This window comes from Ambystoma mexicanum, chromosome 12 (assembly GCF_040938575.1).
Source record: "Ambystoma mexicanum isolate Mex_15411 chromosome 12, UKY_AmexF1_1, whole genome shotgun sequence".
NCBI lineage: Eukaryota > Metazoa > Chordata > Amphibia > Caudata > Ambystomatidae > Ambystoma > Ambystoma mexicanum.
In genome coordinates this window covers 692526194-692552341 of record NC_090936.1, presented here as the reverse complement: position 1 = coordinate 692552341, position 26148 = coordinate 692526194, and the positions used below count along the sequence as shown (strand labels likewise).

Below are 26148 nucleotides of genomic sequence, written 5' to 3'. Positions count from 1 at the left end.
GTCGTCCCATAGAGTCCAACTTCTTGCCCTCGCTGTCCGGCTGGGAAGTAGAAGTTGAAGACGCCGCGCCCGCTGTCTTCTTAGCCGTTGCCGAGACGACCGAGTCCAGCGTGGGCTGGGCCCTGAGGCACAAGGGGGCGGCATCAGGGACTCGGTATTTCTTCTCGTACCTGTCCCACTTGGCGGGTGTCGTGGCAAGGTTCTTGAGGACGGCAAACCCCTCGTCCCAGATGTCATCGAGTAAAGGCACCGCGAGGACCGTCTTCCTCTTAGCCTCTCGTCGTTGTTACAGAAACCCCTCCTTTTTCTGTTCTTCAGGGCAGAGCTGGAAGAGCTTGGATGCCCTGGTTATGGCGTGGAAAGAGCCAACCTCGTCGGCAGGGGACACCCGCAGGGGTGGAGGTGGAGACGGGATGTCTGCTGTGTCATCGCTGCCGTCGTCCGACCCCGTTGCCGTATCCGTCACCGTATCCTCTCCCGGCGAGGGGGATGAGGGGTCCACTGGCCTCGCAGGCACGAAGGGCGGACTCTTCTCCGCTTGTTCGGAGGGTTTCCTGACGGGCCTGGTTCTGTATCCTCCGTCGGGGTCCGTGGTAATCTCGTCCCTATCTAGGTACATTAGGATTGGATTGCCAACAAAATGGCCGCCGAGCTATCCTGGGGCTCGGGCAATGGCTGCGACGGACGGGAAGGCTGTTCCACTGGGCCCTCATCCACGTCACTATCTTCGATTACGTCAGCAGGAACCGCCCCCGGGGATCGCACCTTCTCAAACCTCTCGTTGAGGTATGAACCTCTCGTTGAGGCCCCTCTGTCTCCACCAGTTCCTCCTCAGAGGCTGATTCCAAGTCTGTAGCGGCCACCCGTTTCCCCCCCCCCTCTTTCAGCCGGGGGCTTCACGGGGGTCTTAGTGGTGGGCTGGAAAGAGGATTCCCTCTGCGGCAGCAGGGATACTCTGGGCCCAGAGGCCGTTTCCATTGGCGTAGTCTCAGCCGGCTCCGCCCGGGTCGCGGAGACCACTCCGGTAGAGGCCTTAGCCGGGTGGATCAAGGCCCTCACCACCTTAGGTGCGTCCTGGGCCTTCGCCTTGAGGGGAGGGTCAAAGCCTCGCTCCCCCTTCGAGATCGACCGGATCCACTCCAGCGGCCTACCCGGGTTCTCGGACTTCTTCCCCGAACCAGAGCGCTGGCTCATGGTTGAACGTGCCAGGAAGTAGCGCCCTTGGCAACCGAAGAGCCCGCCCTATCGGTGCCCACGGACTCGCGGTGCTTGGCCTTCTGTTGGGCCCCCGTCGCCGGGTCGCCCTCAAAGGACTTAGAAGCCCGCTCAACCTTCTTCTTCGCCTTCTCACTTGCTGTGCCCTTCTCCAGCCAGGAGGCAAGGCTGGAACGACAATCTTGTTTGGTCCGTTCCGAAAGGTTCTTGCAGAATGCACAGTCCTTCTCCATGTGCGTCTTGTCCCCATGGAGGCAGTAGAGACATTGCGAATGCTCGTTCTCCTTGAAAACGTTATATAATCCGCATCCAGGGCAGTTCCTGAACAGCTTGGATCCGGGCGTCGAGCTTCCTTTGTCCTGGGCCATGTCTGAGGTAGGCCGCAGATCTTCCGGAATCCTCCAAGAAGTGTAAACTCGACGAAAACGTCCCTTTTGAGGGGTATAGAAGAATTCCGAAACGGGTCCCCGTTATCGGAAGTAGAAGCGGTGGAGCTTGATGCTCGATTAAACCTAAAAAGAGAAAATCTTCTGAAAAAGCGTGAAAACGCAGTAAAAAACAAGAGCTAAACACGAGGACACCCAACACTTGAGCGTGCGGTAAAAATCTGAGGATGGCTGTTGGAGGCGGGGCTTAGGGAGAGGGCCGTCATTGGCTGGGGGGCAGTATGACCCAGAGATCAGTGATTGGTTACTACTAAGACAGACATATACGAAACGAAACTGATACTGATTTTGTCTTTACCGAGGATTCCCAACCTGACGACGGGGAATATTCATGAGCATGTGAATCCATGCCAAACTCCATGCTGGAGAAGTGATATAATTAAACACACACCTCTCTGATGGCACCGAGTCCTGGAGTCTTCTATTTTACTCTGTCACTTTAACCTAGCGTTTTCCTATGGCAAACTTTCACACTTTAACGTCTTATCAACGTCCCTTTTGGGAGCTTTAGTCCCCACCAATAGGACATAGGCTATAGCCACGCCCCCTGCAGCTTCCCTTCAGATTTTAACCTCCAAACTAGAGGAACCCAAACCAGATTTACCTTAAGGGGCGCCCGGAGGTCGCATGCGAATCCATGAAAGATACCAACGCTGGAGAAATGGAGTTACAGGTAAGAAACTACTCCCTTCTCCAGCATTGGATCTTTCATGGATTCACATGCTGTGAATAGATTACATAGCAATGCCAAACATGCATGGTGGAGTGTAAAGACAAACCAATACAGAAACACAATCACAGACATGAGACCAATAAACCCATATAGTGATCAAGTTCAAAAAGAAAAAACACCCCAAAGCTGCGGGCTTACCTTATTGAAATAGGCGTTGCAGGACCGCCCGTCCCACCTGCACATCACCATGCTGCTGCCCCAGACAGTAATGCCAGGTAAAGGTATGCGGCACTGCCCAGGAGGCCACCTGGCAAGTGTCCACCAGAGGAATCCCCAACCATAATGCCGCCGCTGAAGCCGTAGACCTCGTTGTGTGCCTTCAGAGTCCTGCCACACTAAAGCCGGGAAGCCTTTGGGAAGAACGAAATAGAGGACACCCAACGAGAGTGTCCCTGTTTGGAGATTGGCCGTCCTTTAAACCACAAATAGTTGTTTGGATTTCCTGAAATCATGAGTACGATTCAAATGAAACTTCAACGCCCTCTTTACGTCCAGCGAATGCAGAGCCAGTTCTGCAGACATGGACGCTGAAGCAAAAAACGAGGGCAAAATAGAAGGGAGTTTGTGAAATGTCGTTGGCACTTTAGGGATAAAGTGCGGATTGGTAGCCAACACAACCTTGTCCTTCAAGAACCTCAAGTATGGGGGTCCACCACCAATGCTTGCAACTCTGATATCCTCCTAGCCGAAGTAATGGCCACAAGAAAAGCCACTGCAAAGGAGCAGTCTACAGCGGTTCAAAAGGCGGTCTCATCAGACCCAAAAGTAACACATTAAGGCTCCACAAAGGCGCAAACTTCTTGACCAGAGGAAAAGTACGAAATGACCCCTTCAAGAAATGCTTGCTTAAGCGGTCACTAAACAGAAGCCTCGCATGTCGCCTCCGAGTAAATCTAGCAATCGCTGCCAATTGTACCTTTATGGATGATACCACCAGTCCCTTTTCCACCAACTGCAACGGTTACGGAAGAACTTGTTCAGGGGAAATGTTCAAAGGGTCCAGCCCCGGTTGGCCCTTACACCACACAAAACCTTTTCCATTTACATGCATAGGAGACATTCGTGGACAGTGCTCTTGCCGCCGAAATCCGGCGACAGGCACTGGAAACCCTTAGCACGCAAAACTAAGTAGTCGGTTGCCAAGCCGTCAGGCTGAGGGATCCTGGATTGCAGTGCTACACAGCTCCCTTGTCCTGAAGCAGAAGGTCTGGCGTCACTTCCAACTGAATCGGCTCTGGCACCGACAGCTGCATGGCCCAGAACGGAGCCACCAGAATCACACGGCATGGGTATCTTAATCCACTGGAGGGTCCATCGGTTGAGCGGAAACGGAGGAAAAGCATACGCGAACCGGCCCGTCCACGGGAACGCATCCCCCAAAGACTTTGCGTGGGCCCACCTGCTGGTGAACTCCCCGCACTGTTTGTTCTCCATCGTTGCAAAGAGATCCAACAGAGGACGTCCCCACTTCCAGAAGATCATGGACACCTGTTGCTCCTTCAGCTGATATTCATGCAGCTGACCTACATCCCTGCTGAGCGCATCTGCCTGGACATTCAACGCTCCCGGCAGATGAAAAGCCACAATGCCAATGTCGTGCAACAGAGCCCAATGCCAAAGTTCCTGTGCTTCCTTCGACAGCACCCTGGGATGCTTGCTCCCTTGCTTCCTGAGATAAAACATTGTGGTGGTATTGTCGGTCAACACCTTCACCACCGAACCGCTTATGTGCGAAACGATTTGAGGGCCCAATGAACCGCACTCAACTCTTGGACATTTATGTGGAACCAAGCTTCCACCCAACACCACAGGCCTTGGGAGCCGCCGAGATGCGCCCCCACCCCGTCTGAGAGGCATCCGCCAATATTGTAAATTGGAACTCCAGTCCAGCAACGGCATTCCCAGAACCAGATTGTCCAAGCACTGCCACCAGCGAAAGGCTTCCACCAGAGCGCCGTCGATCACCAATTTGTCAGACCAAGAGCTGTGACTGAGCCGACCAGTCTGCGAGGAACTCTTCCTCATGAAGAAACAACTGTTTGGCAACAGTGGAATGCCGGACGCCATGGCGCCCCAGCAGCGACATGTAGGTCCGGACCGACACCCTTGCGCCGATCTTCCACTCTGCTGCTCTTTGCAGGAGCTTCATGACCCTCTCGCCCGAGGGCTTCACAAGTCCCAGTTCAGTCTGAAACTCTGCCCCCAGAAACACCAAGTCCTTGGAAGGCGACAAAGGATTTCTCAAATTTTATGGTGAAACCTAGCCGTTGCAACAGCAGCATGGTAGCACCGAGACTTTCCTGCGCCTCCCCAGGCGACAAGCCTCGCACCAGCCAGTCGTCCAGGTATGGGTTTTACGTGATGACCCTCCCGTCGGAGCCATGCTGCCACTGGCGCCAAACATTTGGTAAACGTCCTGGGGGACGATTTTAACCCGAACGGGAGTACAGGAGACTGGTAATGATCTTCTCCTACGACAAATCGCAGAAACCTGAGGTGCCGTCGGCGCTTGGGAATGTGAAAGTATGCGTCCTGTAAATCCAAAGACGCCAGAAACTCGTTCGGCTGTACCGACCGGATAACTTCCTGAAGAGTGAGCATCTTGAACTTCAGGCGTTGCAAAGTCTTGTTCAATGCCCGAAGATCCAGTATGGATCGCCACTCGCCGTTGGGTTTCTTCTCTACAAAGTAGCAGGAATAGACCCCTTGCCCTCTCTGCCACCGGAAACCAAGTATAGCCCCTTTCTGTAGCATAAGAACTACCTCCTGCCGTAGGATGGGAAGGTGAGGTTGCAAGGCATAACCGGAGGAATGGAAACTGGGGAACACTAACTCCAGCGAGTCCACGTGCATCGCCACCATGCCCCCCAGTAGATTGTTCTGAAGGCAGTCATTGTTGGGGTTTAGCCTGCCTCCCCTTAGAGGTGGAGGGCTGCGCACCCCTCTTCTGCTGGGCCTGAAAGTCTTGACTCTTCTGCGCCGATCTCAGATACCCCTGAGAAGAATAACCTGACCGCCCGCAACCCCGGTCTCTGGTAGACGTAAACCGGGAATTACCCAAAGCCCCCCCCAGAATGGTCGAAAAGAGCGCCCACTCTGCAAAGCCCCCAATGATTTAGCAGTCTGTCTTCCTTCATCCCTTTGAAGGCTTCATCAATTTTCTTGCTACCCCTCACAGGGCAGGTCGAGAACCTTATAAGGCACCTCCGGGCAAAGGTCAGTACACTTAAGCCAGGCTTGGCGACGCAGCACTACCCCATTGTTAATCTGCTTAAAGCCAGACTCTGCTAGGGCAACAATACTGTGATTGGAAGCTTCCTCCCCCTTCATGCACCAAAAGCATGGTGGTCTTGCGGTGCTCCTCCGGCAGATGTTCCAAAATAGGTGCTACCCAATGCCACATCTCACGATCATAGCATGCCATGATCGCTAAGGAATTGGCTGCTTTCACCGTCGTCGCCCCAACAATCAAAACCTTCTTCCCAAAGGCATCCCGTCTCCTGGCTTCACTGTCTGGAGGAGTAACACTTGTGCTGACTCCGGGCTTTACGGCTGGCTGCTGCCGACACCACAGACTCAGGAGTGGGCTGCGACAGTAAGCACTTCGGGATAAGAGTCCTGGGTCTTGAACTTTTTCTCCAGTCTCCCTTTGACAGCCGGTTCTGAAAAGGGATGCACATCGTGCGCAGGCCCTCCTGCCACACGTGGTCCAGAATAGGCATGGAGAATACTGATTTCCGTCTCTTGCCCATGTGACTGAACAGGAAACACTACTCCCGTTATTCTTCAGGTGTTAGCTCAAATTCTGGACACGCCTTCGCCATCATGGTGTGGAACGCACCAACATCGGGCGGGGAAGGCTGCGCCAGACTCCGAGGCTGTTCCACTTCCCCGTCCATATCACATGCATCATCCCTCGTCGGCGACGATTAACCAGTAGACATGGTGTCCTGAGGCACACTATCAGACTCAGATTCCGGCAGTTCACCCTTCTCAGGGATCAAACGTGGATGATCTTCACTCACCGGCACCAGTAACCCAGCCGTGTCAGACGAACGTGGCTTAACACCAGCAGCGTCCATGACACGCCCCACCGGGACCTCACTCAGCGGAGGCAACCTCGCATCCAGCTGGCCTAACAATGATTGCAGCGTGGACAGAACCTGGAGAGACAGCATAGACTGCAGGTTCAGCAGTGGGTGACTATCAGGACCAGCACCCACACCCACCAACGGTCCAACACTCTGCAGTCCCAAGGCCGACGGGCCCAACACCGACTCCTGGTCGTCATCCACCTCTGAGGACACCGAAAAAGCTGCCGAGTCCTGATGTAGAATAGTGTTAGGCAGAAGCGAGTCAAAAGCGGAAGACTGCCAAGCCCCACTCATCGGCAACAAATGGCCTGTGTGCATCCTCGACGAGAAAAGCATCGGGCCATTAGCCCAACAGTCGTCGCCGTAGCCGATGACAACCGTCAACGACGTAACCTACCCGTCGACGAGGATGTTGTCGGAACCGCCACCTGCAGCGTAGATTTTGCAGGCGACCTGGCCGCCCTGGCAGCGCTGGACCGGTGCTTAGAGGACTCCCTGCTAGAGGACGACCTGATGGTCCCGTGAAGAAGAGTGCTTCGACGAGTCCTTCTTGGCCTTCTCCTGAGAAGCAGACTTCTCAGGCCTACCACCAGACCCTCGGGAATGGTCGGACCGACCATGCTTGGACGAAGAAGCTGCTTACTCGAAGAGGATCTACTGCTCTTCCCCTACTCCGACACAGGAGCAGGACGAGGTTTCTCAGCCGAAGGCTCGGCCGCCGCCGCCCGGCGATGTTTTACAGGCTGCTCGGAGGACAGGCTCCGGACCGACCCCATCTCCGAGGACAGGTAGGTGCCTTCATTAAGCCAACAAACCAACCGCCGATTGTGGTCCTTCTGAGTCTTTTGCGAAAACCCTTTACAAATCTTGCAAGAGTCAGCCAAGTGATGAGGGTAAAGGCAGTAGCGGCAATCCATATGCCCGTCACCCTCATACACCTTCAACCCACAAGTCGCACAGGGCCGGAACAGACTTCTTCGGAGCCGCAGAAGCCATCTCAATACACAAAGAGCACACGCATGTGCAAACACACAACGAACACGAGGTGATCCCAACAGTTGAAATCTGAAGGGAAGCCGTGGGGGCGGGGATATTTATAGCCTACGTCCTATTCGTGGGGACTAAAGCACCCAAAAAGGAAGTTGATAGGACACTAAGTGTCAAAGTTTTCCATAGGAAAACGCTAGGTTAAAGTGATTGAGGTTCCCAGTCTGACGACGGGGAATATTCCCAGCATGTAAATCCATGAAAGATCCAATGCTGGAGAAGAGTTGTGTCATCCACGTAACACTGGAAATTAGGAGAGAAACTTGCGATCAGGTGAGTAAGGTGCGAGGTAGGTGTTGAAAAGCCAAGGGCGAGACGCTAGATTGTGACCGCTGCAATTATCGGGTCAATTGAATATTGAAATGTCATCTAGCTTGGCCAACCAGAGTTTTTCCAGACTGTTCAAAACTCAGCAACCAGGCTTGCCCTGAATGCACCTAGAATGTCTCAGTCCCATGACCAACTCAGTTGCCTGCACTGCGCCTCCCTGTTAGGAGCAGATTTAAGTTTAAAATGGTGTATTGTTCACCGTGCCACCCATCATGTCAGGGCGGAGTTTCTCCAATCCAGACTCATACCTTATCAACCAACTAGGTCTCTCTGATCAGCGACTCAGTCTTTGCTGGTCGTTCCTAGATTTCAGCAAGCTCGAGCAGGAGGAAGATATTTCTATGGGTTGTCCCCTCGTTGTGGAATGCCATCCCTCACAAGATCCGTGGCATTCCCAACTTGGTTTTCTTTCGGAAACAGTTGCAAAATCTCCTGTTCTACACCTCGGACGTGCAGCCACACTTTCTCATTTAGCACCTTGATGCCTTTTTGGTCTTGCTGCGCTCTACAAATCCTGATCTCAACGCAGTACCACTTGCACCAACTTATATCTTGCCTGCTCCAAAAATCACCTTCACACGCCACTCTGCTTTCTAAAGCTGTTCTTCTAGTCTGCCACCTCATCCTTTGACATCACAAGCAACCCACACCTCCTGCTTCCTGGGGGTTCTTTTATCCCTTTCCCTGGTGTATCTGGCCTTTTCTAATACGGCTCAGATCACTCTGGGAAGTGATCATTACAGAAACCTTTAAAGAGTGGATTAAACCCTGCCCCTTTTCTCTAGAAGGCTGCCATGCTGCAATGCAGTGATGGCAGCCCGCACTGCTTAGTGCCCAAGTTGTTGGTGTGGGCCGGTTCCCCTTAAAGGAAGTACAGTTATAGTCTCCAGTGGTCTAGGGTGACAACCCCAGTCCAGCTGGCGAGCGTGCTGAGGCTTGCGTGCGTTTTCAATCTGTAAACTCCATGTAGGAGCTCAGGCTCCTCATTCGGTTGCCCCTCGCCCAGGGGTGTCTATATGCTACTTATGTAGGGCTCATGGCATTTTAACAGAGTACAGCTCTATCCGTTGCCTCTAAACTCACACGGCAGGATCAATGTGTGGGACGTTGATGGGTTGCTCTTCTGCAGTGAGTTTTCTCCTGTGACTAGGGTTTCTTTGGCATTTCTTAAAAAAGAAAACTACCAGCACTTTGGTGATGTAAATTGGCACTACACATGTATAGTTTGGTACTTGGGAGGGCTCAGTTTCTGGTCCCCTACCCAACTGCCACCAACCCCCTTGGGGGTAGGGCTGGCCCTGGATTCCTCCTTGGTAGACCTCCAACCTCAGGATGAGAGGGGTTCCTGCCCCCTTGTGACAACGTCAGGGTATAGACATGGTCGCATATCGGACTATTTAGTTTGTTGCTGTTTCTCTGTGAAACAATCAACATAGTCTACGTAGCTTTAGCAGAAACGGCTATGCAGTAGATTACAAGTGAGTAACACTTTTGATAGCGTCTTATGGGGTAAAGATTTCTGCAGAAATCACTAACTTCACAAAACCGTTTGTGAAGCAGAGCTTTTAAAATGGAGGCAAACTCAGCAGTTTGAGGTTTAGTATGTACATTTGTTTCCTACTTGTGCAATGTTAATGAGTCAGTGTGACAAATGACAGTAGCAAGACTGTTTGGAGAAGAAATGTGGACAAAGTGCAGGTGATGCAGTCGGGAGGCCAGCACAAGGACTCCGATGTTGCTCCACCCAAGACATGAGCCAGGTGCCTGGTACTGGTGGATCTACTCTGGTAGAAGAGAATGAAGCCACAGTGGAAACTGCAGTGCAGAGGCCCAGTATTTTAAGAGCAGGTAAGAAAATACTTTAGCAGCGTTGGTCCTAGACGCTTTGTTGGTCAGCATCAGCCGAACCGCGGCCCCTGGCACAATGTACGCTAGTAATGTAGGTACAAGAGCTAGTCCGAGGTGTCAGAGCACTAAGCCGAGTAACCTCTATATGTCCATCTAGGCAAAGGTCGAGTGATATCATTACTGGTCCTGGAGTGAGCAGATTCCATGAGTATTTTGGAGTGCAGATTGTAGAGTGCAGAGTGCAGAAGCAGCACCTTAGTCTTCCTTTGGTGAGCTCTTCCAGCTGCTTCAGGACATGACCCAACAATCAAAGGTATAGTGCAGATCTCTATTTTTCTAGAAATCTTTGGTCCGGGACGCACATCCATACATTTGGCATCTACACAATCTGGGATGGTAATCACATTCACATCTTCCAAGGCCAAACCCTCAGATGGGGATTTTGAGAATTTCAAGCACCCATTCATGTATCTGACCTCCAAACCACAAGTATTAAGACCATAACCATGTTCACCACCAACTAATCGGGTAAGTCTTGTGGCGGCTCACTGGACTGTGAATTTCAGGTTAGCACTTTAACAGGGACCAGCAGGAAATAATATTTGGTAATACTCCAGGAGTCTGAATGCTGTTAAAGAAGTTTTGCGATTAAGGAACAAAATGAGCTGGCAGTAGCCAAGGAGTCTCACAGTCACAGTCTCAGAATTCCATCCCAACTTCATGCTGGAACCACACGGATTGGTGGACCAGCTATGTATAGGACCATCCAAGAACATTGGTTAACAATGGACCAGACATTGGTATATAAGGCCTTTGAGGGGGTGGGGGGCAGGTACTTGCCTGGCCAGTTCATCAGGTGAACATGGACGACCTGGGTAAGTCACCACCTTCCACAACCCATCTTAGAAAGGAAGTTCCCCCTCATAACTCATGATGAAATCAGATAGGTTGTTCGCACATACTCTGTACTGGAGGATCTTAAGTGGTCTGTACCTAAAGGTTGGCAACCACCCCAAGTCTTTCAGTGACCATTTCATCTCACATTTGATCAAGGGAGCCAGGCAGCTGGAGGTGAAGGGCTCAGTTCCAAAGATAGGAATGGAGGTAAGTGCACTTCATGAGTACTCTGACAAACAGACTTAAAATAAACACCTTCACTTTCTGGAAGTCCATATTGCCATTAATATTCCCTGATACTTCTCATCCATAATCTATGGTAGTGCTAACCTTGACCTCCGTGGCAATAACACTCAGGGGAAGGAACAAGTTACTTACCTGTAACTGTTCTCCAGCATGAGTCTGGCATGGATTCACATGCTCATGAATATTCCCAGTCAGGCTGGGAATCCTCTAACAGAAAAAAAGTTTGTTTTGTTTCTGAACTGTCTTTCTCCTATAAACCAATCACTGAGCTCTGGGTCATACTGCCACCAGCCAATGACTGCCCTCTACCTAAGCCCCTCCCTAGGCAGCCATCTTCAGATTTGGTAGCACATAAAGTGGCAGTAAGACCAAGAGAAGCGCCGCAGAGGGGTAGGCAGGAGCGTTTGCATGTGAATCCATGCTGGCGAAGAACAGTTACAGGAAAGTAACTTGTTCCTTCTCCAGCATGGGGTCTGGCATGGATTCACATGCTCATGAAGAAAGAATACATAGCGGTACACGCACAACCACAGGAGGAGACAAGGCTCAACGGAAGCAAATACTCTTACATCCTCACCTTCAAGCCAACAGATTGCGCAGCACTGCCTGGCTGACTCTTGACTCCTCCCTGGAATCTCTGCCGACAGAATCCTGTGAAGGTGTGCGTCGACCTCCACATAGAAGCTCTGCAGAAGTCCAGCAGGAGCACACCAGACCGGAAGGCCGTTGTAGCAGCGATCGCTCTGATAGAATGGGCTCCCAGATGGCCAGGCAACGGTCGTTTGCCAACCAGTGACAATTAATGATGCAGCCGGAGAGCCACCTGGAAATGGAAGACTTGGACAGGGCCTTCCCATGGTTCACAGGACCAAAGTTTACAAAAAGTTGCACATTTTTTTGGAAACTCTTCCTGCGGGCCACTTAAAACTTCAGCGCTTGAGCCACATCCAGAGTGTGCAAAGTCCTTTCAGCCGGCAATGAAGGCGTTGTAAAAAAACACAGGTAACACCAAGGGTTACGTTGAGATGAAAGTCTGACGGAAACTTAGGCATGAAGGAGGGGTGCGTCCCCAGCACCACCCTCGTCTTGTGGAAAGTCAAATATGGTGGCTTGCAGGACAGGGCCTGGATCTCACCCACTCTTCTTGCTGAAATGATGGCCACGAGGAAAGCTGTGTACCATCAGATCAGTAGAACATGTCGAACAGACAGTAAATCTAGTAAACATACTGGATCCTGATTAACAATATACTCTGGAATCTTGTGTCAGAACAAGAAATAAGCACAGACTCTCAGCTACAACTTCTCTCAAACCAAAGTCCAAATTTCAACCAATGGTTGCACCGATACATTCCTCAAAGTTACCCAGCAGGATATCTAAGGCAAACTTATCTACAAGGCACAAAACACAAGATCACCACAATCCAACTCTTCCTCAAACTAAGGCATTAAAGGAACTACAGGATAATCCTGACAGTCAGAGTTGCTGACAAAGGAGGCAATATCGTGTTATTAAAAACTGACTATATAAAGATGGCAATGAAACACCTTGAGGACACAAAATGCTATGGGAAATTAACTATTACCCCATTCCCACAACTTCAAGAAGATTGGAAACTAATGAGCCAAAATTGGAGAGACCGGGATCTGCTTACAGATGAATAATTTCTTTACATGAGCAGACCTTTCCCTATAATCTCTACAGTGTATTTTGTGCCAAAAATTCAAACATTCACAGATCTTCCCTCAACTCTACTCATCATTAATAGCATTGGATCTTTTACAGAACACATCAGAATACATAGACCAACAATTCCAACCATTAGCAGCTTCATTATCTTCCTACATCTGAGACACCAAACATCATCCTACAGTTAGAAACCATACATTGGGAATCCAACTACTGGCTTGTCACAATGGATGTTTCGGCACTTTATACTAGCATTCTCCATGACAAAGGCTTACACACCACAGACTATTTTTTGAAGAGTAGATCAATTTCTTAACAAGATCCTAGAGATGTTAGATTTCACTTTGAAAAACAATATATTTGTTTTCAATAAACTGTACAGACCCAAGGTACCGCCAAGGGTGCCAAGTTCGCCCCATCATATTCTAACTTATACATAGGGCATTACGAACTTGAGCACGCATGGCGGCACCCATCATTCACCAAACACAACAATGTTATTTTTTGGCCACAAAATATCGATTTGATCATGATTTGGAATGGCAGCAAACCACAACTTCAAAATTACTTTACCTATCTAAACGAAAACGCATAACTTGAAACTAACTATTGAATGCGGCCAAACATCCATCAACTTTCTAGATATCAGCCTCTTCATCCAAGAAAATATGATCCATACCGCCTTATCAAGCCCACTGCAGTAAACAGTACCTTGACTGCAACCAGCAATCATCCTACACACGTTAACATTTAATTTGGAGAAATGCTAAGAGTCAAACGTAACTGTACTACACAAGAGGATTTTGAGAAACACATTTCAAAAAATGCACAATTTCAAAAAATGAGGATACAGTCAGACCCTCAAACAAAAAAGTTACCTCAAAACACTGCAGAACCAGAGAACAACTTTTATCTTTTAAAAGACCCCAACCAGCAAGAGTAAATCAACAGAAAATATGATTCATCACCACGTATAGCACAAAAAACTGCATCAAAAAAATTGGGACATTTTTAAAGCGGACCAAGACCTGCATCAAATTCTGGATTATCAACCGACCATTTTCCGTAAAACGAAAAGTCAGACACTCAGGCTGTCGCATTTGCAGCACAAAAAAAAATCAGAATGAACTACACAAGAATCAATGTGGCAGAAAGCCCCACTACAAGGAAACTACAAATGTGGCCAATGCCAGGTATGTAAATATTCGGATAATGCCAAGCAAACAATCCGGATGCCTAATGGAACAAACAGACATCAAGCAACTAATCAACTTTAATAGCACTCATGTAATCTATGGGATCAAATGTGCATGCAATTTAATTTACATTGGCAGTACAATTCAAATATTAAGAAACCGGATTGGAGAATACACCAGAGCCATCATCAACCATGACACAAGATCACCATTAGCAGTTCACTTTCAAACAAACCACTATCAAGAACATCTTCGTGCACTAAGATTTTTTGGAATTGAAAAAATATGCCCACCACCCAGGGGAGGCAATTTGCAACAAATTCTACGAAAACGAGAGGCCAAATGGATCTGTACTATGGACACATGCCACTCTGGCCTTAATTCTGATCAGGAACTATATCATTTTTTATAACGGAGCCCTTTATTCATAAATTCATTAGTGAAGTACGTGATTTATACATCTGACTGTTCATTTCAACCTCCTTTAACCATCAATTTGCATCAAATGTTACCTTCTACAATGTATGTCATTTTCTATATTTATTGAAGTTCAGCATCTTATCAGGTCAGTGTAATGTGCTTAAACATTAGATGTTACATGTAGGTCAACCTTACCAAGACACCACGGTTTTAGGGCCAATAGCCATTATTTATAAAAATTCTATATCAATTCAAAGTGTAAAACCTCAGACAAGTATAATAACTTTCAAAGTTATCCGACTTCAAAATGGCACACGCGCAACGTCACCGCTTACGCATGCGCGTGACTTCATTACGCATGCTCATGCGAGGACATCATCGCGCTACATAAATAACACCCATTTTAGACCCAGAACAATGGCAACCACACCATTCGAGAAATGCTTGCAGGTCTACAACCTAAATACTTACAGGTAAGTGCATTAATGGGGCATACACCATATAGGTAAATCAGGCTACTCCGACTATGCAATATCAATTATGATTTATACTTAACCATTATTTTAAGGCACCCAATATGTGGTTTATTGCAGGACAAGCAAATGTAAGTACTTCTACATCAAAGCATTATTTACTCTGCATCTATAGCATTATTTACTCTGCAACAAACACCATCCTCTTTAGTCTAAGCAAGAAACACGTGCAAGTATAACTTTTAAATTTGACCATTTCCCTTTTGACTATTATAAGTAGTGTGGCCCCACAACATTGTTGTGTCTTGGGTTATAGGTTCATCATTTATGGTTTTGAGAAAGGAATCTACAAACAAATGAGTATTGAACGTACTCATAATGTGATAGATAGGACACCAACATTTTTTCACTACACCTCCTGGAGAACTGCCTGACAATAAGGCGGGAAACACGAGTCGAGGTCCAGGCACTCAGACTATCGGAACTCTAAAAGGTTCAACAGTGAACACAACTGAACTGTGTTTTGGTTTTTTGATTCAAGCACATATTTCTAATTAATAAAGGATCAAATTGAACTTACAACTGAATGAATTACGATCTTTCAAATGGTATAAAATCAACTTAGTACTTGCTCATTTTCTCCACAAGGAAAGCTGTCTTCCACGATACAAACTTTAGTGGAGCTGAATGCATAGAAGAGTTTGTGCTTCCCCTTCCTAGAAAACCCGGATGGGTCATGCTACTGGATATTTTCCTCTTTGGGTTCCAAGTACAACAAGGGATGGATTCTTGTTATACTTTCCTTGTTGAATAAGGGTGGTGTTGTAGAAAGAGGATCGTGAATCTACAGAATCATTCCGGTGGCTACCCAACAGAGCTGGTCTCTGGTTATGCAGCAATGGGGACCTGCTGGAAAGCAGGCTGCTGAAACCCAGTACAGAAGATGCTAAACGTTTGGTAAACTCTTAGAGCAAGAGTCCAGTGCAGCTGTGTTTGCAGTTCGTACATCTGCAGGACTGGAAGGTGCATTTGCCGAGCAGCAATTAGTTTATGTAAGGAATGAACACCAGATTACCAATGATCATGTAGAATTTAGTTTTCAATTCTATAAAGCGCCTTGGACTTTATCACTTACCTGTGTAGAATGTTTTTTGATACTGCCTCTTCAGGACTGATCCACAGGAATGAACAAGCAAGGATTCTCCTCTAGACAAGGAATCATTAAGGCCTCAAACCCAGTTGTGCTTGCCATGTATGTGGAAGGGTCACAGGCTAGTCCATTCCCTAAGGAATGGTCTTGGCAAGCTACAACACTAGGGCAGTCTTGGGTTTGGTATTACTCATATCAGGACTAGACCAAGAAAAGGTGCAGACTGCCAAGTTAAATAGGGCAATTGGTAGCAGAATTCAAACTGTGCTTCCATTCAGCAGGGTGCAGCCATCAGTGGTGAGGCCTACATTCAATCTTTCCCTGGCTTTCGTTCAAGAAGTGGCTTCTACACTGGAATGAGACGCCATTCTGTATTCAGAGAAACATTATTCTAGTATCTGAACATATCTGGTCTTGGCTCTCGTGCCATCACATTGCTGACAAAACAGAACCTTCGTTTTCTGTTAAGCAAAGGGAACAAGGATGAGCAAAAGCACTAATTTCTAGCACATGTGCACCCTTATAGGACATCGCTCAGGACACAGCAAACTAAAACCTGCAAGATAGTTCAGCTACGAATCATTGGTGTCCCCCCTCTGTGTGTAGTTACCTAAAACAAGAAACGCTGTGTGGATTTAACACTGTACCCCTCAGGGACACAGATCATCCTGGATAAAAGCCATGATGTGGACTCGCCCAGCTAAAAAAGTTAAACTAAAATGAGGAAAAACAAAGCTCAGTATTTCACCAGAGACACTTGTCCACAGTTTTGTTTTAGAAAATCATTACAGAACTAAAAATGCAAGCAGCTGCGATTGTTCCAATAAAAAGACAGAATGCTATCTAACCTCAAATAAAACAAGACCCTTCAATTCATGAAATCTCTGAGAAGTAACAGACAACAGTGTTTTTCAGTATTAATAAATTACTCTGATTTTACCTTGACAGCATTATTTTGTGGGGAAGTAAATATGTAGATTTATTTTGATGACTGTAGCATATGAGGGGAAGAGGAGCATGCAGGGATAGAGGGGTATAAAATGGTAGGGGGGTTGGTAAGAGGGCATGGGGAAACCCCCAAACAATATGGTCAAAGTAAATTTGAAAGGAGTCATTTTCTTTGAAAAAACTTGGAATCATTCAGACTAACTAATTTGGTTTTAGAGGGTCTGCTCACTTGTGCCCTTTTCAGTCTCTTCCCCTAAAGGAACAGTGTGATGAACGTGGTTATAGCACCTCAAACAGCAAAGTGCATTCCTGCACTAAATTAGTGGACATCTATCCCAGTGATTGGAGACAGCCAATGCAATAATGAATTGACAATATGTATTCAATGGTGGGGTCAGCAAATAGAACACTTTCTAGCTTTGTGCATGCTGCATCCCATGCAATTGCTTAATATACGATTCCAGAAAAACATGACATGTGCATGTTCAAAGTGTGAAAGTCCAACTTTCACCTCTGTTAGAATTCAGAGGGGCCCAACTGCCATGGAACACACTACCTGGAGGCGGTGCATGGGGGAATTCACCAAATTACCTCTGGCTTCTCCCAGGTCATCGCGTCTCCCATTCTCAAGTGTGGGTACTGTACAGTCTACAATGAATGCTTGGATTGAGAAAGCCAAGTCTGCCCCTACACCTAGCACAATGGAGTCCCTCGATACAGTACTATTCAGCCGTCCTCAGACCGGCAAATGATATGGCCACAACAGCAACTAAAAGTAGTAATGTTCTCGTGGGGCAGAGGCATTCTAGTATTGTGACTGCAGGTTTCCTAGACTGTGCCTGAAAGCCAGGAGGCTGCTTTACCCACAAAATGGAGGGAGAGCAACTGTAGGAACAGATGTCAATGTCCCCACACACCAGATTATACCCTGGAGCAGCATCACTGAAACACTACTTCCACCTGAAATCAATAAGTCAGAGCAAACCGCCCTTCAACACAAGACATTCAATTAGAAACTATCATTAGGCGACTAGTAAGAAGCCACAACTGAATACACAGATGAGAGAGAAAAGCAGTCAACAATTAAAAAGGGGTGGGGAGAACGAATCAAAGGCAAGAGAACAGGGAACAACCTATCAAAAGGTGATAAACAAAATAGATTTATTGATTTAATAGAATGAACCATAAAAACGTTTTGTCCCATGCACCGAGCTTGCTTCTTTAGTCCTTTCATTACATAGGTTTACATTTTCCGACTGTTTGTCATCACCCTTCCAATATGGCAGCTCGCATCATCCCTTAGCGCGCCTCTAAATCTGACAAGTACTATGATGCCCCATGGCATATATTGAGCTAGTATACCGATTACTGCTAGTCCTTTCTCCATTTCTGAGAGGTTGCTTTCACTCTCACAACGGATACGAGTCGGATGCTCGCGCTCTCTGCAAGTACGAGACTTTGTACCTTGTAGGCAAAAGAGCATGGGTTATTCACAAGTTGAATTGCTCTTTGGGTCACGGTGGTGTTCTTTGTAGGTTTGGTCTTCACTATCGTATCACGGCAACTCGAACATACGTGTGTCATTAAAGGGATGGTCTAGTAAACATTTTTATTTAAAAAATAGATAGGCAACATAAAAAAGAAAATACTAGCATTCTCCGTATTAAAACTTCCTATGTAAGATTTTGAGCTATTCAAGCTCAAAATTTGCAAAAGCAAGCACATGGGCGCATCCATTTTGTGAAATGGAGGCCCTCCTGTGTTGGCTTTTGCGGCACTAATGAAGGAAAAGCCAGCCAGCTGTAGTAAACAAAAGCTACCGCTGGGTGGCTTTCCCTTCATTAGTGCTGTAGGCGGAGGACGGGAACCGGAGACCAGAGCAGGAAAGCTGCAGCTGAATCTCGGTAAGTGCTATTTATTTTTTTTTTTTTAAATAAGCACTAGCTGCGTTTTTTTTCCCCAAGTTTTCCGGGCTGGAGGAGCCCAGAAAACTTAGAAATAAAACCGCAGCTTTAAAAACGTATTTATGTTTGCGGTCGCTTTTGAAGCGACCGCAAACATAAATACGTTATTGTGTTGGAAAACGCTGCGGTTTTTCTTTCCAAGTTTCTCAGGCTCCTCCGGCTCGGAGGAGCCTGAGAAACTTGGAAAGAAAAACCGCAGCGTTTTCCAACCCAACCGCGTGTGTTTCTGCCTGCTGTGGCCATCACTTTGGGTCTCCGGGGGTCCCACGGGAGCACCGGAGACCCAAAGTGAGAGCCACAGCAGGCAGAAACAATGCGGTTATGTTTACATGCCGCGTAGTGTTTCTACCTACAGCTGATTTCCCATTTGGGTCTCTCGGGCTCCCCGTGGGGAGCCCGAGACCCCCAAATGGGAAATGCTAAATGCTGCGTTGTGTCTGCCTAAATCTGCTTTCCCATTTGGGGCTCGTTTTCCGCAATGCCGCGTTGTTTCTGCCTGATTCTGCCGGAGGAGCCTGAGAAACTTGGAAAGAAAAACCGCAGCGTTTTCCAACACAATAACATTGTATTTATATTTGCGGTCGCTTCAAAAGCGACCGCAAACAAATACAACGTTTTTAAAGCTGCGGTTTTATTTCTAAGTTTTCCGGGCTCCTCCAGCCCGGAAAACTTAGAAAAAAAAACGCAGCTAGTGCTTATTTTTTTTAACAAAAAATAAATAGCACTTACCGAAATTCAGCTGCAGCTTTCCTGTTCTGGTCTCCGGTCCCCGTCCTCCGCCTACAGCACTAATGAAGGGGAAAGCCACCCAGCGGTAGCTTTTGTTTACTACAGCTGGCTGGCTTTTCCTTCATTAGTGCCGCAAAAGCCAGCACAGGAGGGCCTCCATTTCACAAAATGGATGCGCCCATGTGCTTGCTTTTGCGAATTTTGAGCTTGAATAGCTCAAAATTTTATATAGGAAGTTTTAAAACAGAGAATGCTAGTATTTTTTTATGTTGCCTATCTATTTTTTAAATAAAATTTTTTACTAGACCATCCCTTTAACACTTTAGACATGCGTTGTATGGTCCACACTAGTACGGGCTTACGAGACGTGCCGCTTGTAACAGACGTTTTTTCACAGCATTGTTTTGATGCATGCTCTTTTTCTATTGCATGCACTCTATATGAAATCTTTTGCCACACTATGTGGAGACATAACTGCCCTTGAGACGCCGTGTATTTTGATAACGCACATACTTGCACGCTGCTCAATTTATTGATAGAGCTTGTACTTATCGGTTTATTTGCTAGGCACTATGAATAGCTGGTTCGAGATACATCGGCAGCGGCCACTATCGCGTCTATGAATTTTATCCTAGCTGCGTGATTACGTACACCATGGCTCAACTCCAAACAACGTCTTTGTTGACATTGATTGGGCTAAGTTCTCATCTTTGGTTCTCATCTCTTTAGCCTATTACTGTTGGATTTTGAATGTTATCGATTTTTTCCTACATTACATCCAGTAACAGTTCTTATACTTACTTTTGACTTGATATTCACCTCATACTTACATTCTTTGGTCTGTTCTTGTGCTTTGTTTTCAGAGGGCATGTGTTCCCAGTGTTTTTACTTGGTCATGCAGTGCTTGTTTTATCTTTTGTGACCTATTGACTGGTTTACATGGTGAAATTCGACTCATGGCAGAGTAAGTGTTACTTTGATTGAATTTTTGCCTTCATGTGATTACAAATTAGTAATCGAGACATTATTTCAGACTGCTAGTTTAATTCTTACCTCTACCATCTTGCTGCGATCCTTAGTCTAATCATCCAACGGCCATCTATGGGAGGTCCGGTTCTATTACCAGAGTGTTGCCAGCCATCTATGTACTGTTGGTTTGGTTCGAGATTGCAATGTTTTAAACGGAATTGGAGTACGTTTTACATCCAGAGTGATTTTTATGTTTGCGAATTTATTCTCATACTGCTTTCTACCTCCAGACCGTCTATGGGATATTTCTTCTTTTTCACTCTTGCACTGTACATTGGGCTAGTACTTTATTGATTTTGCTTCTATGCCCGGTCTGTCCACTCATTTCTTGCTTGTGACCGCTTGCAGGTGAATTTCCTCTTTAGCAGGTCATATGACCTTGTATTTACGCCCACTGATACAGCGTAATACAGATATATACTGAACCCATTGAATTGGTAAGAGATCAGTAATTTCTGTTCTTCTGTTTAGGTGTCGGGTCAAGACTGGCTTACAGACCTTTGCAACAATCCAGCACCCTTGATCACTGATGACTTCAGGCCTTAAGTTACCCTGATGAATTTCCACACAATTAATACAATCATGAAGATGGAAAGAAACATGTTGGTTCTTTGATTGGCCTATGTTTGTTTTGGTCTAATTGTCAATTAATATGACTTATTAACGTCTCCAACCTCGGGACATTTTTTTTAGTACTACAGTGCTTGTCACTGACTAGAATTGGAGTATGGTGCTATAACATCTTGTGCAATTAGTTCATTTATGTTTATGTACATTTCGTGTACTTCACCATTGTATTTGAGATATGCATTTTAGATATGTATGAGATATGTATAAGTCTAGTATGGATGGAGTGACTGGTGAATCGAGTGGGTTTGGTTGTGTTGCGCATTTTTTTGAGTAATTGCCTTTTGATAATCATGTACTACTATTTTCTTGAATTGTATTTTACCATTTCAATTTTGAGATACATTATGAAATTTTATAATTCTTATGGTACATTCTATTAAATCAATAAATCTATTTTGTTTAGGATGTGAATTGAATTCCTTCACCTGCTGGTTTGTGATGTGCTCTGTACTTATCCAGGTAATATTCTTAATCAGCTGTGTTAAGGATTCAGTCTTGTCCTTTAACCTAAACAGTATTCCAGACCCCGGTCTCCTAGTTGCTTTATATATACATGCCTCTTCCAAGCACGGCCGTGGGTAGATTCATTTGCTTGGAGTCCCTCATTGTCTTTTGACGAGATAAGAATAAAGTCATCAGCAGCCCTATTAAAGAAATCAGGGCCCTCTAGGGGAGGGGGGCCACTGAACAAAAGCCTGACTAGGGTACTGAGGGGAGGGAAAACCCAGAAAGCAATAGCTACAGTCGATGCAGGGACAGTTTAAGTCTGCAGTTGACCACCATATACTTCGCCCCAACTCTAAATGCTCATCGTCATGTGGTCAGCTCACCAACGACAGATCATACTGTCCTCCGATTACTATGTGGCGACCATACAAACCTGCCGATTTAGTAATACAAGCATATAGTTCCTGTACCTTTAAGGCAGCAAGAACCCACCCGTTGTACAGTTTCTTGCATCCCATTGATGCAAAATAAAATGGCTCCACCCAGGGCCTCCAACTATCCCAAAGAACTTTAGTTCAAGAGGTAAACAGAGAATGTGCACACACCAAACATGGATTACCCATTTCCAGAGCAGAGGCAACTCCAAGTGATCAAGGAAAATGCCAGCAGAAAAAGGGAATTTACTCCTTTAATAGAGATGTGGCAAGCAGCCATCAACAAGGGGATTGAAATATTAAGGGACCCAATTTCAGTTCCACAACTTTTTATAGTCCATTTAGGCATTTCAGAAAACACAACATGCCCCTTTTGGCAGCTTGAGCTTCCAAAAACATAAGCACACAAATGGAAAAAAAACTGCCGTCACAAAGCTTTAGTGTAAAGATTGAACAGTTCATTAATGGTGGGACCACTCGGCAGGGAAACAAAAAAAGGCAATCAGTTTTATAGGAGCAATAGCTGGGTAATAAAGGGGTTCAACCATGGAAGAGTGAAGTCAATACCATAAGTAGGCTGTGGACAAAGGATACTATTTCAGACAATGCAACAAGATTATATAATGCAAACTAACCAGGACCAATCCTTAAGGAAAGGGTGGCATGTCCCCTGAAAGCATCAATCAACAAAATAAGAGCAACAAACTACTAATCATGTTTACAAGATTATGAAAAAGGACCATAAACTAATGCCAATGTTTGTGGATTCAACAAGAGTCTGGTGAGGAAGGAGGGAGGGCACATAGATCGAATTTCAGAGCTGCAAGATAAACTCCAGTTACAGTCTTAAAAACACATGCCATATGAGCATACATCTGCATATTTGATGCTTGTAAAAAAGCCAAAAAAGTAGGATGCAGGTAAATGTCGGTTTACTACTCTTACGCTGGAGGAGTCCACGTCACAACCATCCTCTGCGCTTGTGCCCCATTGAAGAATACATCCACCAAATATTATCCTGCCTATATCAAAGGAATAACTGTAACAGACCCAAAGGACCTCCATGGCCAACATTTTACAGAACTTCAGGAGCCACAATGGACCAGCCCAGCTACTAATTATCAAAAATGTATAGAGAGGCACATGAAGCTATACAAGCTCCTTGGTACACGAGTACTACTCTCCATCAAATGGCTATTGGAGCAAAGAAAACAAAATAATGTAATGACATTCCAAAATCTTTTTTCCCCAAAGCCGTCTATGAAGTCCTATTTTAATATGCAATACCATGCCATAATGGTACATGAGCTGAGGAACACTTTCAAATATAAAGGACACAATGACCCAGGACCATAAGAATGAGTGCAGTTGAGAAAATAAACTAAAAGTTGACAAAGATCAAAACTTTTACAAACCTTGATAACAAGGAACTTACCGGCGGGCTTAGAAAACTTATGCTGTGATAGAGGCGTGGGTTCAACAACTGCCTTAAGTTGTGAACATGCGTTACTTTTAATTGCACTTTGAGATTTGCTTTGCCAAGACATCCTCTGCAAATTTGATTCGGATTTCTGTCTTTGCATGTTGTTGGCAGTTGATGGTGGATATGTCGCCGCCATTCCTGAAATCACCTTGTTATTTCGAATGTCAGGAAGTTTACTGGCACTTTTGGATTTGAGCATTTTTTTGGAGGAATCCGAAGAGTTTGGTTGCTGAGTTGAGTAAGGTTTGGTGTTCTGTCTAACCTGGGAGACTCTTCCCAAATTACAAGGCAACCTTGAACTGCTCGATGTATTCAGAGAAGTATTGCAAAGCACTCTCGAACTGCCAATTGAGGTGTTTAAGCAAGAAGCTGTTAACAGTAGAAAAAACAAAATTAGATTGTATGTTCCATTTTTCAACCAAATCTAATACGTTTTTAAACAAAAATTTATTTTTAAACAGACTGTCCTTTTCAAGAGAAATGAAAAAAGTGAAAGGCCCGGACTGAGAAAATAGTAACAGAAATAATTTTGTATGCAGCAAGGCACCAAGCTCCCTTGGAGAATCTTTATTTTGGCACTAGATAAAGGACAGAGTACTGACCGGATCAGTTTTAAAGCAAATTTGCATTCCTAACCCACATCCACCAACTAGTCTTTGGTAGTCCAAAAGAAAGTGTCTTAGCCTCTGTCCAGATTCCTACCTTAATAATGAGACCTTTTTTCCCCTGATAATCACACATCCAAGGTCTCATTCCAGACATGAATACAGTTATTCGCCACATTAACCGTCTCATGTGTTGGTTCACTCGTGCAAGTCACCTCACACAGCTATCTAAGAACAAGTGACTGAACTTTTTTGTAGTATTAATTAGGTACCTAGCTTGCTCTACTCCAGGGGCACAAGGAGCCCAAATGTAAAAACCATAAGACAGGGTTCCTATGTGAAAGTGAACTGGATAAGAGTGACACTATGCAAGGTCATGGCTGCTGCCTGCCCCTGTGTGGCCTACAGATACCAAGACCAGATAGAATTGTCCAGCAAACAGTACCAGGATTCAGTCGAATAAACATGTGGGAGAAAGCCCAGAAAGAAGCCTGCAAACTTTAGTGTGGTGCAGGCCAAATACTGGGTAGCCACCAAAATCAACACATGGAGGTAATCCTGCAAATGTGGTCAGTGTTCCATCCACAGTTCCAATTCCTCTCAAGAGGCAGCATACTCCCCTTGTAACACCTTGGGATGAATCTCAAGCAAGTACACCAATCCAAAGACTGATCTTCACCAGTCCCTTGCTTGCTGATCATGAAGCTATGTCCCATTAGTGACAATAATGGAGGACTAGTTAATCGAGCGTATGCATGGCGCATGTTACCAGACACTGGTGGAACCAGCTAATTTGCATGCCCTCAATCTGCCCCCCAATTGTCTTGATGACCAGACCCTGCGTGGCCCCAATATGAAGTAGCAAGTGCATTGGACACAGTGCATCTGTAAAAATGACCGCCTCAAAGACATGTGGCCGCTGTAAACAACTACCTTGTACCCCCATCTACCAACACATCCTTAAGTGTACTTAGCGGAGTATCCCCTACCAGAATTTTCCATTACAGGCCACAATCTGCATCTACCACCACTGGAGCCCTACTTCCACCAATCTGGACTGCACCTCACTCAAGATTTATAGGTTCTCTGCATCTCCATTCACTGCACAGCTCCCTGACCGATTTAAGAATGTCCTAAAACAAACTGCAACACAACAAACTGTTAGGCCATTAGCATTAAATGGCCATGCTTGGAAGCCGCTGGAGGATACAGATCTCATTCCATTGCAATCCCCTCCCATGCCTGGGTGAAAGTTATTCGACCTACTGATGTGACAAAGGAGGGGTAGTGAATGGGCGAGTCACTGCTTTGTGGATGAACCCTATGCCTCTACCACACCATTGGGACCTTTGTGGCGAGGAGTACAAGCTTGATTGTCCCCTTTATGTGCCCTGACCCCCATCATCCAAAGGATGGCTGGGAGTATTGCAAAGGAGTGAAACTGAAGCATTGGCTGTGAAAATTAAATCTGCCTGACTGATCCTCGGAACTGGCATGTCTTGACCAGGATTTGCCTTTGTGTCTTTAGAATGTCAAGGAAATTACTTGCCTCAGTAATGTTCGTATGTTCCTCCTCAACTATGCTACCACCCAGTTCATTCGCCTTTGGAAATATTTCTGCCACCAGCGGGCACAGCGCGATTCAGTTCCACCCGACGCTGAGCACTCCGCTGCTGAGGCACTGCAGAACCAAGGTGTACTAGCTATCCGCCAAGTGGGGCTTATTGGGAGGCCAATGAGTAATCTGTGGCAGGAACATCAGAAAGAACATTACTGAGGCAAGTAATTTGTTGTTCTAACAGAATCCCCACATTCCTCATTACCCATACAAGGACTCAGATCTGGAGAAGGGAAGAGAGCAAGATCACCACCTAAATCGGAAAACTGAAGGACTGCTCTACCAAAGCAGTCATCCAAATGGGGAATCCAAGCAGTAATGGTTTGCAAAGGTGTGCAGTGAAGCCCACGCAGCTGCTTGGCAAATGTCCAGAACAGGGACTTCAACATGAAGAGCTGAGGGGGCAGCCAGCCCTCTGGTTGAATGAGCTGGAGACCGCCAAGCACCCCTTTACCAACTGGATCGTAGCATTTCAAA

General features: G+C 46.3%; 1 protein-coding gene across 2 annotated transcripts in view; it reads right to left on the bottom strand.

The window, feature by feature from the left end:
- Positions 1-26148, bottom strand: part of GTSE1 (G2 and S-phase expressed 1) — a 1052868-nt gene that overhangs the window by 448905 nt on the left and 577815 nt on the right. For both annotated transcript variants that reach the window (XM_069629229.1, XM_069629230.1), the window contains exon 8: positions 23401-23817. In XM_069629229.1, the coding sequence (XP_069485330.1) occupies positions 23401-23817 (417 nt within the window). The remainder of the gene's footprint in view (positions 1-23400; positions 23818-26148) is intronic.